This window comes from Sciurus carolinensis, chromosome 1, assembly GCF_902686445.1.
Source record: "Sciurus carolinensis chromosome 1, mSciCar1.2, whole genome shotgun sequence".
NCBI classification, from domain to species: Eukaryota; Metazoa; Chordata; class Mammalia; order Rodentia; family Sciuridae; genus Sciurus; species Sciurus carolinensis.
The window spans coordinates 155,107,806-155,123,464 of NC_062213.1; the positions used below are offsets into that span (position 1 = coordinate 155,107,806).

General features: G+C 37.7%; 1 protein-coding gene across 4 annotated transcripts in view; it reads right to left on the reverse strand.

The window, feature by feature from the left end:
- The window catches only part of Pde4b (phosphodiesterase 4B), a 444,794-nt gene that overhangs the window by 26,722 nt on the left and 402,413 nt on the right, over positions 1-15,659 (reverse strand). For 3 of the 4 annotated variants that reach the window (XM_047544279.1, XM_047544290.1, XM_047544300.1), the window contains one exon: positions 14,957-15,069. In XM_047544279.1, the coding sequence (XP_047400235.1) occupies positions 14,957-15,069 (113 nt within the window). Of the gene's footprint in view, positions 1-14,956; positions 15,101-15,659 lie in introns of all 4 variants that reach the window. The other variant, XM_047544318.1, reaches the window with a different exon arrangement.

Below are 15,659 nucleotides of genomic sequence, written 5' to 3' on the forward strand. Positions count from 1 at the left end.
GTCTTATCTGTTTTGGTAGTTTGATCAACCCCATACAAGACTATACACATGCAAGAGAAGAATCTGCCACATGTTGGAGGTTACAACACATTTTTAAACCATAAAGGATAAAAAAGGAAGTCTTAAGTAGTTTTATCCTATTCAAAAAAGATAGCTATATTTGTTCCATATTTTACTTTTCCTATTATAGCTACCGGAATTTAGAAGAGATGGAGGCATGTTTTGAAGAACATTGCACCCCAAGATGTACAGGTTTGTTGGGTTCATGGCAGACTGACAGAGGAAGTTCAGAGTTGGCTACATAGCTCAGACATGAAGACAGGTGCTGGTTACAGGCATGCCTTATTAGTGGGCTCTAACAGCACAGAGCAGACCCAAACAGCAAACCCAAATTTACAACAGTACCTGAGTATGAAAATAAACTCCTGCACTATAACTTAGTCTGAGAAGTCATTGGTTCACTTGGAGACTAAGTTTTCTCTAAAACACATGCTCCTGAGTAAGCTCCCTGAGGACTGTACAACAGTCACTGCCAGTCTCTGGAGGGCTTAGATTCTTGTCCATAAGGATGTGGGCTTTGTAATAAAAAGGTAAACCAAATAGATTGTAGAGTGGTTGGCAAGGTGTTTGAGACCTAGTGGGTGCCCTTCATTCCACAGGATTTGTACTTGAAGCTGTTTTGCCTCTGAATTTAAAAAAAATCTGAACTCATGGTACTTTCCTCACTCTGGACTTACTTTGGGGTGGAGGTTTCAGTTGGCTCTTTGGCACCTAAAGTCTTTTCATTGTTGGCAGTGGTTTATATAATTAAGTGCAGGATTCCTATAACACAGTGCTGCAAGTGTTGACGCAGTGCAGTGTCACTCAGCTTATGTGACACAGGAGTTACTCATAAAAGCTCAGACTCACTGGTTGACATTAAGATTATTCAACAGGCTAAGGAGTGTAAACCAGAATGACCAGAAAGATAGATGAAGCACGTCAAATGAAAACCATTTCTCAAAATGGTTTTATGTCGACGCTATACCATAAAAAATAAAAAGCCTATCTGGAGAGGTCTAGTTATTGATATTTCATCCATTCACGCATCCTTGAGGTAGCCAGTTTCCTCAAATTAAGAGACTTCAAAGCTTTACTTATATTGGCCAAAGCCACAAAAAACCCACAAAGTCCCTGTCATAAGGAACTGCACCAAATACGCATTTTGCTCAGATTTTGGCAGATTAATCCTGTAACAGATATGAACTGATTGCATATGCAGCTGGGTTGAGGGAAGCCAGGGAAGAAAAACACAACCAACCATAGCAACATGATTAGGCTACTCTTCTCCAGATACAAGAGATATGGAGAACGGCTGAATTTCAGACATGCTCCTGAGTAAGCTCCCCAAGGACTGCGCAACAGCCACTGCCAGGCTCTGGAAGGCTTAGACTCTTGTCCATAGGATGCGGGTGTTTTAATAAAAAGGTAAACCAAACAGTGCTGAACCAAACCAACAACCAAATACAAGCGCATACACACACACACACACACACACACACACACACACACACACACACATACACAAGACCAAAGATGTACTTCACATTTCTTCTCATAAGAACATCTGGCCCTGAAAATTTTGCTGTTCATTATCAGGGTTGGATGGAATACTAGGAGGAGGCCTCAGAAATGTGCTTCCTCCTGTCCATTCCATTTCACACACCAATTACATTCAATTAACTAATATATGTTACCCTTCCAGAGTACTTTGAGGAGTCATTGTGAACTAAATTGGAGTTTCTCATCTAACCTAACACTTAGAAAAACTTGAATTAGGAATGGCAAGTAACTATGTGTAGCACGAAAGGAAACAGGATTCCTGGGTTCTAATGCATTTTCCACTGATCACATATTGGATTCTGAACAAATTAGATTAAGTTTCTGAACCTTATACAATGCATACTTATTTAAAATGTGTATTTCAATGTCTATCATGTACTTAGAGCTATTCTAAATGCCGAGAGAACAATAATGAACATGGTGGACGTGCTTCCATGACTTTACAACTAATGGAGGTGATGAGTAAAAACCAACTTTTACAACCAAAGACAAAAACATATATTGTAATACCAACAAGCTATTGAGTTAGGGTAACTTTACAGAAAGTCTATTTAAGGAGAGAACATCTAAACCAAAGTCTAAAAATTATAAGGAGACTTGGTTGACCTCTAACATCAAAATTTTTTATGTGTGTTGTTAACAAGTTATGTAATATAATAAATTACCCTGGGGATTTCCCTATAGTTTTTATTTTTAAATCATTGAGCAAGGAGAACAATATTTCAGTCTAAGTCTCAAGATTTAGTAGCAAAATGGTCTGTACAAATTGGTTCTTCCATTTGAGTCTTCATTTTGCATCTGGAAATGGGATATGATAGGACTTTGCTCATGGGAGCATCCTGTGAGAACAGTGGGAAGCAGGCTCCAGGTATGTTTCATTACTGTACTACAGTGGATCTAGCAACATGAAAATAAGACAGAGCCATACACTTCAAGAGAATGACTCTTTATTTAATATTCTATCCTGGTACCACAGGAAGATTTCAGAGAAAATAAGTCTTAAAAGAAGAAATGGGCCTTAGAAATCTCTGTTGGCCCATAACCAGTTTTCTCTTAGGCAGATGCAGAGTTTTCTGGGAAATGTAGTTTTAGATCATGTTATTAGATTTGAAAAACAGTGATCAAAACAGAAAAAAAATACTTTCTGAGTTTTCTCCTAACTAATGTGTACTTATGAAAAGGAGCTCATATTTTACTAATTTAATTAGAAATATTTACCATACTTTAAAAATAAAAGAATCTACTCTTGCCCAGGGGTTCATATTTTTATTTTTGGCAAAGTTCTCCTATTTTAGCAATTTATTAAGAGTCTTTCTTGAAAAGACATATATTTCAGTTTGCAAATTTTACTGTGTCAGACATAAAAACCAACATTAGACAACAATCTTGAGAGTTTAATCATACAAAAGAAGACTATAAGTAAAAGTAATTTTAATTAATTCCCATTAAAACTCCCAAATTCTTGAGAATTAAATGATACTGATTTAAAAATTTTTAAAAAACAACTCTGGGAAATCTTGAGATATTCTCAAGGAAGCTTTCATACAATGGATAAGAAAGATGCAAATAAGTTTGTGAAATCAGATCTTGAATGTAAAACAGCAAGAAAAAATTCAGTGGCAGCTCACCCTGATGAGCACACAAATAATGTACTGGCCTAGCCAAGAAAAACATACCCATTGCATCAGCAAGCACAGACATATCTAAATCATCTCAATTACAGAATAGAGCCAGCAGTAGCAATCACAATGGACAGGGAGGGGCTGCAAGCCAGGAGGACACTTGTCCTTTCAGCTTGGTTGGCAAATGGGAGCATCTATCCAGTTAAACTGTCATCTATGAGTGGAATAGCCAGAGTGGGAGTTAGAGTCTATTTCATTAGAGATGCATCAGAGGGTCCCTAGTTTCTCATATCAAATATATGTGCAGAGGTATAGTGGAACTATCTGGGAGACTGAGGAAGGAGGATTGCAAGTTTGAGGGCAGCCTTGGCAACTCAGGAAGGCACTGTCTCAAAATAAAAAAATAAAAAGGTCTGGGGGACTAGCTCAGTGGCAGATCCTGGGATTAATCCCCAGAGCTGAATAAAGAAAACAGCAACAAAAAAAAAGTATATTGGAAATGTACACTGCATAGTCTAAAGATGTTCCATAAATTTAAGTTTTTTAAAAACGCTAAAATATTTTCCTCTTAAGTACTGTGTTGTGCCTATCAGTGAGGGTACTTCCTGTCCTACTATTGATTAGAGGCAGAATAATCTATCCAAAGTTCTTATATCAACAAATGTCTTAAATGAGCAAATCAAGTAGAACTGCATGTATCTTTCTAAAATGAAACAAACCAAAAAAGAACTACCACCAAATGACAAAAGCTTTCATTTGCTTTTCACTTCCCTCCTTACAATTAAACAGAAAGAGAGAGGCCTCCTGGATGCTTTTGAACCTAATACTGTAAGACAAGTGGAGTCCTAGGTATTCCAAAACCTGACTTCAAGCCTTAAGAGTTTACAATCTGGAGCAGACACAACTAAAATTCCAGATAACTGAAATGTTAGCTATGATATTTACTAATAAATATCATAAGAGAATGGTATGGACATCTGAGAAAGACTAGTGTAGGCAGATGTCAAAAAAGAAAGCCAAGAAGTTTACATACCAGCGGTAGGGTGATGTGTGTGAGGCAAGGGGAAGTTTTCTAGATGATGAAGTTACATCCATTCTTAAGTGATAATAAAATTTTACTAATATTCTTAAGTCATGTTTTTAATAGATGGTCTGACATCAAGGGTAGAAAGGAAATTGGAAGCCTGCCATTTGATGAACAGGAGCTACTCATTATTTCCACCTGTGTTTATTCCTCTCTTACACTAACATGATTACTCTGGCTCTAAAATGATTTACCTCCCGGTGGAATTGACTTTTAAATATTTTAGCTTTTTTGTTCAAATTTTTTTGTATCCTACCCCAATAGACAGAACACCAAACATTTTTACCCAATCAGGAATTAGGAATTTTCTTCTCATTTCTTACATTATGTGTTAAGAATTTTTTTCTTACTTTGACCTACTTTAAAATATAAACAATTATTACAAATGAGGAGATACTGAAAGAGGGAAAGTTAAAATGTCAAGAATCTGTTAGGCATGGAACAATTTCTCTTAATAACATCATACCAAGAATTCTCCCTGAGTCATTTTCTCTTCATTTATTCGCCTCACTTTAAATACATAGATTAATAGAGCATTATCTACACAAATTTTATGATAAAATATTTGCAATATATGATTAACTCAGAGGTCTAAATACTGAACAAATACTAAAACTCCTCTTAAGCTAACTAAATACATGAAAAAAATCTCTTTTTTGTCCTTTGGTCTCTGGTTTATTTTACTTTGCATAGTGTTTTCAAGGTTCATTCATATTGTAGCACATATCAAAATTTCATTAATTTTTTTTCCATATTTTTTACTGGTGCATTATAGTTGTACATAATGGTTGGATTTGTTATTATATATTTGTACATAAATACATAAAAATATATCTCTATATGCTGTGGTTTATGTAGAATACCCATTTCTCATGCTATCAATATTTAAAATGCATACAAGGCATTCATTACATTGCTATTGTTTCTCAATATGTAGCTGCCAATACTATTGAACCTAACCAGAATTTTGGCAATATGATTCAAGAATCAAGAAATCAGTTGAGTAGCAAGAGCTTCTCACTAAGCCATTGGGCAAAAACATTCTAAGGTGTGGGGAGAGGTTCCAACTAGCATCTTGATTTCAACTTCCCAGTTAACAGCTCTGCTGAGTGTTGGAAAGAATCTAAGGCTTGGCTACTTTCTCACCAGTAGGTAAAACACTCCAATTTATCATCTTCAGTTTAAAGAGAGCAAAGAAAGAAACAGAAAAAGCTAAAGGAAATTACACTAACCACAGGATTTTTACTACTTAAACTCTGGCAATGGGATTAGTAAGAAAGCAAACAAGGATCAAAAGCCTTTAAAATGTTCATGCCTTTTAACCCATTAATTCCATTTGTGGGATTCTAACCTAAAGTGAGAAGATAACCAGAGATAGTAGAAAGTTATAATGATGGAAAACTGAAAACATTAATTACAAATTGAATAAGTTATTAACAGAACATTTTTTTACAATTGAATATCATATAGACATTAAATATTAGTAATGGAAATTAATTACCAGAAGAGAGAGGTTATTGTATTAACTGGAAAAGTTGGAAATATATTATCTATAGGGCAACATTTTAATGGAGGATGAAAATTCTAACCCTGGTTGCCTTTGTAAGATGAGAATTTTTTTTTCTGTTTTACATTTTTGTTTTATTTTTTAAAATTCAGAAATGAAAATAGCAAAAAGTAAAGAAAAGCAACTATTGCTAATGGCATTTAAAGTAACTCATTCCAAAAATTTCCTGCTGTATTTTGATCACCAAATTTTCAGTATACTAAATTTTTTCATTTTATTTGGATCCTTTAAGACACATATAACTTTTATTCAGAAAAGACAAATGGAGAATAATAAAGTTAAAAATCAATGCAAACTAAAGAGGGACTGTCCAATGTCTTTTATGAGCATAATCTAGACTTTTGTTGAAGACGAATGGCAAGTTGGACTTGGACCCATATCCTGGTACCACAGTCCCACTAATTATGCTCATAACTCTGGAGAACTCATGCCATAACAAAATTACTTTTCAGCAAGATTGTGCTTTATATTTTACAAAGTTCTCTAGAGTACCTTAGATACTTAGTCCTCACTTTTTGTTAATGAGAAAATCTATACCTTCGTTTTCTCATCTGTAGAATGACTTCAAATAGATAGTATTTAAGACTCCTTCTGGCTTTAAAGTTCTAGGAGTTTTGTCTAGTAACAACTCTATAAAACTATAATTAGAAATAAAATATTTGAATCTTTTTGTTGGTTTGATTTATCAAATGTTACCATCATCAGTGTCCACAGACATTAAATAGTTGCCAATTTAACATATTACTCTGTCCTGTCTGATCAATTTTTGCATAGCTAATATGATTGAATTGGAAAGGTATTTTTATTTAGTGACAATATCTTCCTTACTGTTTTATTTCCAAAATAATTATTTAAAAATTTTATTTTCAGGTATCAGATGCCAACACTTGTTTTAAATATAAAATGTTTTGATTAGTCTAATCATTTGTACTTTCAGGCATCTGCACTCCAAATTCATTCTTATTGTTGGTTAAGGTTTAAGATCATGCAATGTAATATGAGCAAAGAAAGAAGGGAACACAGTCATTTAAGGCTTTTCTTAATCAATACAAAATTCTCTATATTTTTAATAGATAAAATTAAAAGATGAAAAGTGACTGAGATACGAAGATGAGTTTTACTTTAATAAGCTTGCTAAACTTTAATCTCTGAGGGCTTTAGGTTTGTAAAGTGATGTATTTTTAAATTGCAAGTAATTAGCGGAAGGGAAAATGTGACTGATGAGCAGAATTGCATGGTTTATAGCTTTAAAATGGACTCCATAAAGAGGAAAAAACTATCAAGCACTTCCCAAAACAGAAACAAAAGGAACAGGAGTTTTACTGTCTTCTTCATTTCTAAATAACTTAACAGTCCTTTCTTTGTGGAAGCACTTGGCTACTTTAAAGTAAATCAAACAAAGGAAGTTACAGTAAAATATCCAAGAGACTAAACAGTTTGGCACCAGTGGAGGGAAACATCACGTACAAGTGGGCAAGACAGAGGGGGCTGGCAGTTCCCTGGAAAAAGGCTCAAGTGAAGGGATGTGCAGGGAGGCACATCAACAGTTGGCACGGTGCCTGCAGGAGTGTGACACCTATTGACTGTGGCGCAAGTTTGCCCTGGCATTGTCTGGTTTAGTAAGTTCTGGCTTCCAGAGAGTTGAGCTTTCTGCACTACTGAGCCACTCTTACTTCGAAGTAAACAGTGCCAGAGCAAGCTCCGCCCCTAGCTTTCCTTTCCTAGATAACAATGTCACATAACTTGATGGGTTTTTAGATGGGGATGTATATAAGAAGAAAGCATGAATGATCAAAATCAAACATTTATTCCATTAATGTATTGCGAAGACTAGTGTTCAAGATTTATATTGGACCATCTAAACATAACTATCTGAATGTTTTTTCCAGGTGGATAGTAAGGCTCCCCTCATGAAAATGACATATTTATTAGGTTTTGAGGCTATAATGTCCTCCTGTCAGGTAGCCACAGTTACAACAATCACAGGTGATACCTCTCACTTCCTTTCCATTTGCATTTTAGAGATTTGCCCACTTGGGAACTTTCAAGTGAATTAGCAGAAAGCTTGGACTAAATGGATTAGAATTCTGTGAATGAAATGGTTCTATATACATATCAATGCAAAAACATTTAATTCATCAAAATAGATTACAAATCAAATTTATTACAAAGCACTAAATAACTTCTAAATAATTTGCTGGGTTTTGATAAGACTAGAACTTGAATTATTGAACCGCACTTAATAATAGAACTCTATTTTGTTATAGAAAGAGTAATTGCAACAATAATACATAAAGTCTAATCAGCTAATTTTCTCTGTTTGAAGAGAAAGAATAGGGAAAGAGTCTATAGGTTACTCTGAGGCAATTTGCCTGTGTATCATTGCTACTAAGGCATCAAGTCTCTGTTTTATGGTCAAATTGCATGCATTGGAAGGGATATAGTACTTGATGGAATTGTTCAATAATTTGAATGATAATAAAAATTCTTAAAAAATAAGAATAGCAGAATAGTTTCTCTATATTTTCTTTTTTTATCTTGGAAAGCAGGGAAGAAAAAGAGAATTTTGAAGTAGACTAGGGCACTTTAAGCCAAATTTTATTATCTTATCTTAGGCCATGTTAGAGAATTTTAGAAAACAAATAGGTCTTGCATTTAGCACACTGATCCACAAGAAACTGTGGATGTGTTTAATATTGCTATTTACATTCGTATGAGTGCGTTAGAACAATTCCCTATAACTATAATTCTTCCCCCTTATCTATGTAGTGGATTCTGCTTCCAAGCCGAGACTGAGCTTAGAATGATGAATGGCTGGCCTAGAGAAGGAGACTATGGTTGTTGGCAGATTAGAATTTTGAACAAGATGTAACCAATGATGGCCAGAATTAGAAGAATAAGACCTCCCACCAACTACTACAAAATTCCCTTAGAAGAATTAGTAAATACCTCCAAACTTTTTTCTACATTTATCTGTTTCATTAGTCTCATTGATTTTGAGCCAGATAGCCCTGGGTATGAATCCTGCCTCCCATTGTTTTTTTCATTTGGTGGTAATGGGGATAGAATCCAGAACCTCGTGCATGCTGGGCAAGTACTATACCACTGAACAATATCCCAAGCCCCAAGGAAAAAAATTTGTGTGTGTGTGTATGTTGGTAGGGATTAAATTCAGAGCCTCACACATGCTAAGCAAGCACTCAAATCACCAAACTATACTCCCAGCTGTGGCTCTCATTTATTACCTTGGGTAAGTTATTTCTACTCTCTCAGCCTCGCTTCACTCATCTGTAAAAAGGGGTAATAATAGTGCCTATTTCCAAGGATTGCTGTAAGCATTAATGAGAGAATGTAGGGAAAGAGCTTAGTACAATGTCTGCAGAGACTACACCTGTAAAAGTAGTTTATTTATCATTATTATTCTATCAATGAATACAGGAGCCGAAGGAGACCATGGAGATAATCTTCTTCAACTATTATGTTTCAGAGATACTAAAAATGTGGAGATCAAAATAATGTAATTGTCCTTAGTAATGTACCTAACTTCAGGCAGAGCTAGAACTCAAACTCATGGCCTATTCCTGAGCTCTTCTCATTCTCATCCTGAGCTGCCTTCATACTTTATTCTGTATAAATGTGACCAGTAAAGAGAGAGAAGTCAAATAAAAAAATCCACGTGGGCCCACTTGACTGTCAGAACTACCCTCTAATTCAAGGTCTTCTCTAACATTTGTGGGCCATATTCTAAACCTAAATATATGAAGATGTCAATTAAGCTATCTCCTAAACTCCTACCTTGACAGATATTCCTTCATCATAGTTGGAAGGTCAGACTGAGTTGAGAATTCTTGAACTTCTTAGATATGGCAGTGCAGGGGCACCTAGCTTTTGGCTAACTCCTTGGCCTCTTTCCCACCACTGTGGACCTCAAGTGCAGGCCTGTGTGAATCTTCTGCCACAGCCTGTGTGTCCAAGCTTTTCCCCCACAATTCTCCCAGATCCCAAGTTGTTGCCTCTCGGCTGCTGGGTCCAAGGGTGAGCACTCCTGCAGTACATTCAAGGAAGAGGCCCTGGGCATGGGGTCACAGTTATTTGAGCAGACAATGGAAGTTTAGAAGATGCAGGGTGGTCTAGAGGGGTGAACACATCTGTTCCTTAGTCCTAACTCCTCATCTCCTGGACCAGAAGGCAACTGGAGGAAGCCCAGGCCAAGTCTCTCTTAGAGCATGGGGTCTAGGAAAAGGACCCCTCTTGTTACTAAGGGGTGTTACTGCTCTAATCATATCACTGAATTTCAGGCAAAAGTGGCACTTAACCCTTTCAGCAACTGGTTTCCTGCACACAATCAACTGAAAGAGTTCTAAGGTGAATCAGATGTCCCAAATATCTATTTCCTTTCAGTTCTGCTGGATCCAATATTTCCCACAGTTATTCATTGTTCATTTATATAAAAAAATGATTCACCCAACATTAGGGCAATCGGCCTGTCGTGATCACCTTCTAGTGTCATGCAACCTGGCTCCCATTCAAGAGCATGGACAATTAGTTGCTTTTATGCTCAGTGTTTGCTATTCCAGTACAGCTACTTCTGGAACACTGGAAAAATAAAGCTGCACAGCCAGGAGGACTCACTTCTCCAGCAATGGTGTCTGTAGCTGATTTCATGAAGCTTTAAGAAAGGACTGCCCGTCTCCTGTTCCTATCTGGTAGGTTGCCTCAGCAAACCTTTACTAAGTGCCAAGTCCTAACACTTTATTCTAAAGAAAGTATTGATATCCAGTACCACACTTTTCAATAACAGAACATCCATTTTCACAACTTTGTTGTGCACATAAAATTGCCCCAGGGCAAAGCTAGCAGAGAAAGAAAAGGTCAAAGGAGAGCATTTGGGGGGCAGTTAGGACAGTGGCTGGTTGCTGGAACATAGCTCCTTACTGACGAGCATGGCATGTTCATCTTTTGACAAATGTCAACATCCTGGGTACCAGTGACCCCTTCCACATTTTTCACCTGAAAAATCCTAGGTGAGAGCCCATATTTCTCAGTAAAATAGGTAAGGGACCACCTCCCCCTTCCCCTGTCAATCATCATAAGACACCTCCCTGGGGTTGTTCTGGGTTGGTCCTTCCTCAGCCACTGTTGTTGCAACCCTGTACTTTTCTGACTGTCAGGAAGGAGACAGGAAATTCTAGTCACCCTCACAGCAGCTGCGCCATTCCCCCTATCCTCCTCCAATGACGTTGGTTGGCTTTGGCGACAGGAGGTCAGGAACTGAGCCATAGTGAAGGTCAGAAAGACAGGTCACTGTTTATGCCGTTGTTGGGCTGGGGATCCTGCTGAGGCTGTTTGCTTTCTTCCTTTCTATACTGTTTCTCTTTCCGTTCCTCTTTTTATGCCGCAGAGCCAAAGCATCCTGTTTTCAAAACATCAGACTGTTTTGCCACTGAGGAACTCATGCTTTGAGGCATTTTGCTGAAGCGTAAGACAATTCTTCTAATTCAGGAGGTGATGAAAGTTGGAACACAAAACTTAATGAACACATCTAAAGAAGGCGATCGGTTTAAGCAAAACACTCTAACGCATCTAACTGAACTTGAGCGGCAGGCAGAAGATTGACTAGACAGCCATCCCATCATGAAAAACAGTGTCATTGTCTTGTAAACTCCTGCCGACCGAATTCCATCTTCATATTTATTTATTTATTTATTTTGAGAAGAAGACCTATAACACTAACCCACCTGGCTACAACTTTTTCTAAGCTTTTCAAATTCCATTTGACCTGTGGTCAGCTTTAAGGGATCAAGAAAACTTGGGTGAAGGAGAAGATTATGGTCTTGTAAATCAAAAAGAAGTAGTTCCTTATCTAACTCCCTGGGCTTTGAGGTACACTTGGGAAAGGCAGTTATAATCTTTGAGTCACTCACGTTTCTTTAGACTGCAGAAGGGTTAAAGAAAACAAATAAACAAACAAAAGTGCAACGCTATCCAGATGAGACAAACATGCTAGACAGCTTGCTTTTCCCACCATAGACAGTTGACTCTCCACCATTTGCATGTCAACCAGCATGTATGTCATCTGCACATGCCCCTTTTGTATGACTCTGGCTCTCCTGTCTGCAATCTAAAATTCAGACATCACAAACAAAACTCAGTGGTCACTTGGCTGAACCAGAAGTAGGAACACAGATTCTTTTTTGCAAAAATGTAGTGGATGCTATTAATAATTAATCATCTACTGAATTTTTCCTATTGGTCAGGTTCCATATAACATGCTTTATCTCAATTATACAGCAACCTTCATAAGGGAGGTATACCACATTTATCCCTGTTTTACAGATGAGAAAATCGAGTCTTAGAGCAGTTAAGGAATTCAGTCCTAGTCAAACTGATTACTAAATGGAACAGACAGGATTATAACCTCGATTTTTCAATTCAGAAGCCTGTACTTTTTATGCTCCCTCTATAAAATATATTTACACTCACTACCAATTCTGTAACTCAGATTTGCTATGGTTCCTTTGTTCAGTGAAAGGAAGTGACAAATGACCAGATCCAGCAGCTGCATGGTATATCATGATAGTGAGGATGACACTTCTAAATGAGAATTTGGATGGAAATCTCAAGTAATTTTGACAAAATTTAAAGTTGAATGTGGAATATTATTTTTATCATAGACAATTCAGTTCCCCCCAAGACCAGTATAAATCAAGTTTTTTTGGTGGTCACAAAAACATTCTCATGCTATTGTATCACATGTGCTGTGGTTTACGTTATACTTGAGCTTTACCCAATTCAACTATCTGAATGATTCAGATTAAGACTAGGTAAATAAAAAGAGACCTTTTAGCTAAAGAAAAAGAGTTATTTTATCAAAAATTGAAATCGACTTCACCCTTTGGGTGGGGATCATTTATGTGCTGGATAATTGCTTTGCTCTACAACCTTGCTCTAGAATTTGAAAATCGGTGAGCGATATGGCTCTACTTGAGCTGTGTCATCATTGAGCTTTAGCCCTTTCTTTGGGGTTAGCTCTATTCAACTTTCATTGTTTCCTGCACAGGGCACCATAAAGGAGGAGTAGAAGCCTGAGGGGTTGGAATTCTCACCAGGACCCACACAGCCCCTGGTCTCAAGTCTTATAAAGTAATATACTGAATATGAAATTATCTTCAATTAATTTGGAAGTCAGACAATGTCTAATGTCAGCATTCCAGGTGCTATTGTTAAAATGCTATAATGCCTCAATACTCAAGTTGAACAATAATGGCAATCTGTAGTTGCCCTGTGAGCATTCTTTGTCTCCTTTTGGAGTTAGTCGCCTGCTTTATCTTGGTGACTCCAGAAGTTCACCATGTCCTCTAAGATGAAACCTGCTGAAAAAAATCACCCCTAAATTGGATCTACATCTTGTACTGCTATCAAGTATCACAAATTCAGAGACAAGAGTATTTGTTAATGCTTCCAAGTAGGCTAAGCTTGTAAGAAAGTCTTTCTATGTAGAATCCCATGTATTGTGATTTGGAGAAGTTACATAGGTTAGCTCCCTCCTGAGGAAGCGGTTGGTTGGGTTTTATACCAGCCTGGAAAGTCCCAGAAGTTAGCACTCATCTGAGAGTTTCAGAGAAGTCAGTAAATGATATTTAAACCTCAAGGGTGCCCTTTTGTTTTGTTCCCCTGCCAACCTGAACTCTGAGTTACAATTCAGAAAGAGACTTACTTTGCCCTTTTATCAACCAATAAACAAACAAAGAGTTCCAGAATAAGAAGAGCCCCCCCATTCCCCCATCCTCCTTCAGGACCTCCTAAGGCTGCACAGCTTCCTCTGCTCAGATCTTTTGAACAGGAGCCAGTCAGCCTCAATCCAAAGGTGATTCTTTAACCCCAGGAAAGAGGGAGGAGAGACACACATTCACCAGTGCACCTCAGGGCTGGAAAGGGCAGGCTGGCAGGTGCTGAGCAAAACCTCTTCCCAGCCTCAGAAATGTAAGACAATAACACCATGCCTCAGGCTAGAATGATTGGGAACTCTGAAAAGGTGCTCTTGCGAGGGAATAGGGCCAAGACTTTCCATCAAAGTGTAATACACACACACACACACACACACACACACACATACATATATATGCACATATGCATATATATGTACACATTATATATATATATATATATATATATATATATATATATAGAGAGAGAGAGAGAGAGAGAGAGAGAGAGAGAGAGAGCACCAGCATTTTCCAAGGGACAAAAAAAACACAAACAAACAACAAGCAACAACTCTCGATATATAACCTACATAAATTAGCACCCTAAGTCCAGGTGTTAATTAAACAAATGAGATAATGATAGATAATTAAGGCTCTTCAAAACTACGTTTTGTCTGGAGATTGTAAATAAACCTATTTTTTGGCAGTATGGGTAGACCTTAATTTCAAATGATTCAACTTTGAAGATCAGCAAACTTTAAAAAAAAAACTCTGTCATTGGGAACAAGGTATATTGTTTCTTTTTTATCTTAGGTCACGTCAGCATGGGGAAAGAAACAGTAGAAAGCCTCCAAAAGTCCTTCTTAGAAAGTATTTATCAAACTTAAGAGCAAATCATTTTCTCCCATCAATATAAGAAGGTTGAATTAATTTCTTGTCATATATATATATATATATATAAATATATATATGCAATATATATAAATATATATATGCATATATATAAATATATATATGCAATCACCTTACTGCAGTGCAGCCCCCTATGGACTCTGATTCAGATTTTAGTTTTCTGATAATTGTAAAATTTTAAGAAAAGAGGCACTGTCATTTGTATACTGGCTTGGAGGGTTTATCCTTCACCTTGAACATATTCTAAACTGCATCATTAGAGAAGCTTGGTTTCTGGGAATAAAGCTACACTTTTGCTATCACACCAAGACACAAAGCGTGGCCCTTTGGAACCGACTCCTGAGAGCTCAGCAGTCTGACAGTCACTTGTGCTGCCTACTACATGCTGCTGCAGACCCAGGCACAGGGAGCCGGAACTCTGGGCGCCCGTCATACTTTAATGTAGAAAGTGGTCGTCGCTTACCTTGTTAGAAGCCATCTCACTGACAGAGCGGTAGGTCTGTATGGTCTCTAGCTGGTCTAAGCACCAGTCTAGTTCCTCCAGCGTTTCCATTGCTAATTTTTGATAAGATTCTTCTGCAAACAAACACACAGACATGTAGTTAGGCTGGAGCGGCTGCAGGCTGTCCATAGCAGAGTCAACGCTGCCACTGCTGATCGCGGCGCTGCTGAAGGTGCCCCCTTGTTCCTTCATTATTTGCTTGCCGACTCCTTCCTTCCAGTTCTCTCCACCAGGAGAACAAATCACCGTGGTGCTCTGCCTGGGACGGCTGGTGCCAAGTTTTCACCCCCTGCCCCCCCCACCTCCGCCTGGATGAGGTGTCAGTGATCTACCAAGAAACTTCCTCTGAGGAAGAAGGCGGGGGAAACTTCTTTTATACGCTCATCTGCATACATGTGCCCTAAAACTAAAGGCAGAAGAAGGGAAGATTTTCTCAGGCTCTCTCTGCCTTAGTCATCCCGGGGCGCTTTAGGGTGCGTGAGGTCATTTCTCAGTGTTTGCAGTCGAGAGGAGAAATGAGGAAAGCTTTTCCTCATTTTGCTTTTCTTCTAAATGAAACAGACAGTGGAAAGCTGGGGAGAACCCTTTGACCACTCGGTTCAAAGGCTAAGCAGTCATTCATTCCGGGAGTGTGTTCGTGTTGGAGTAACTGTGGATTCAGCAA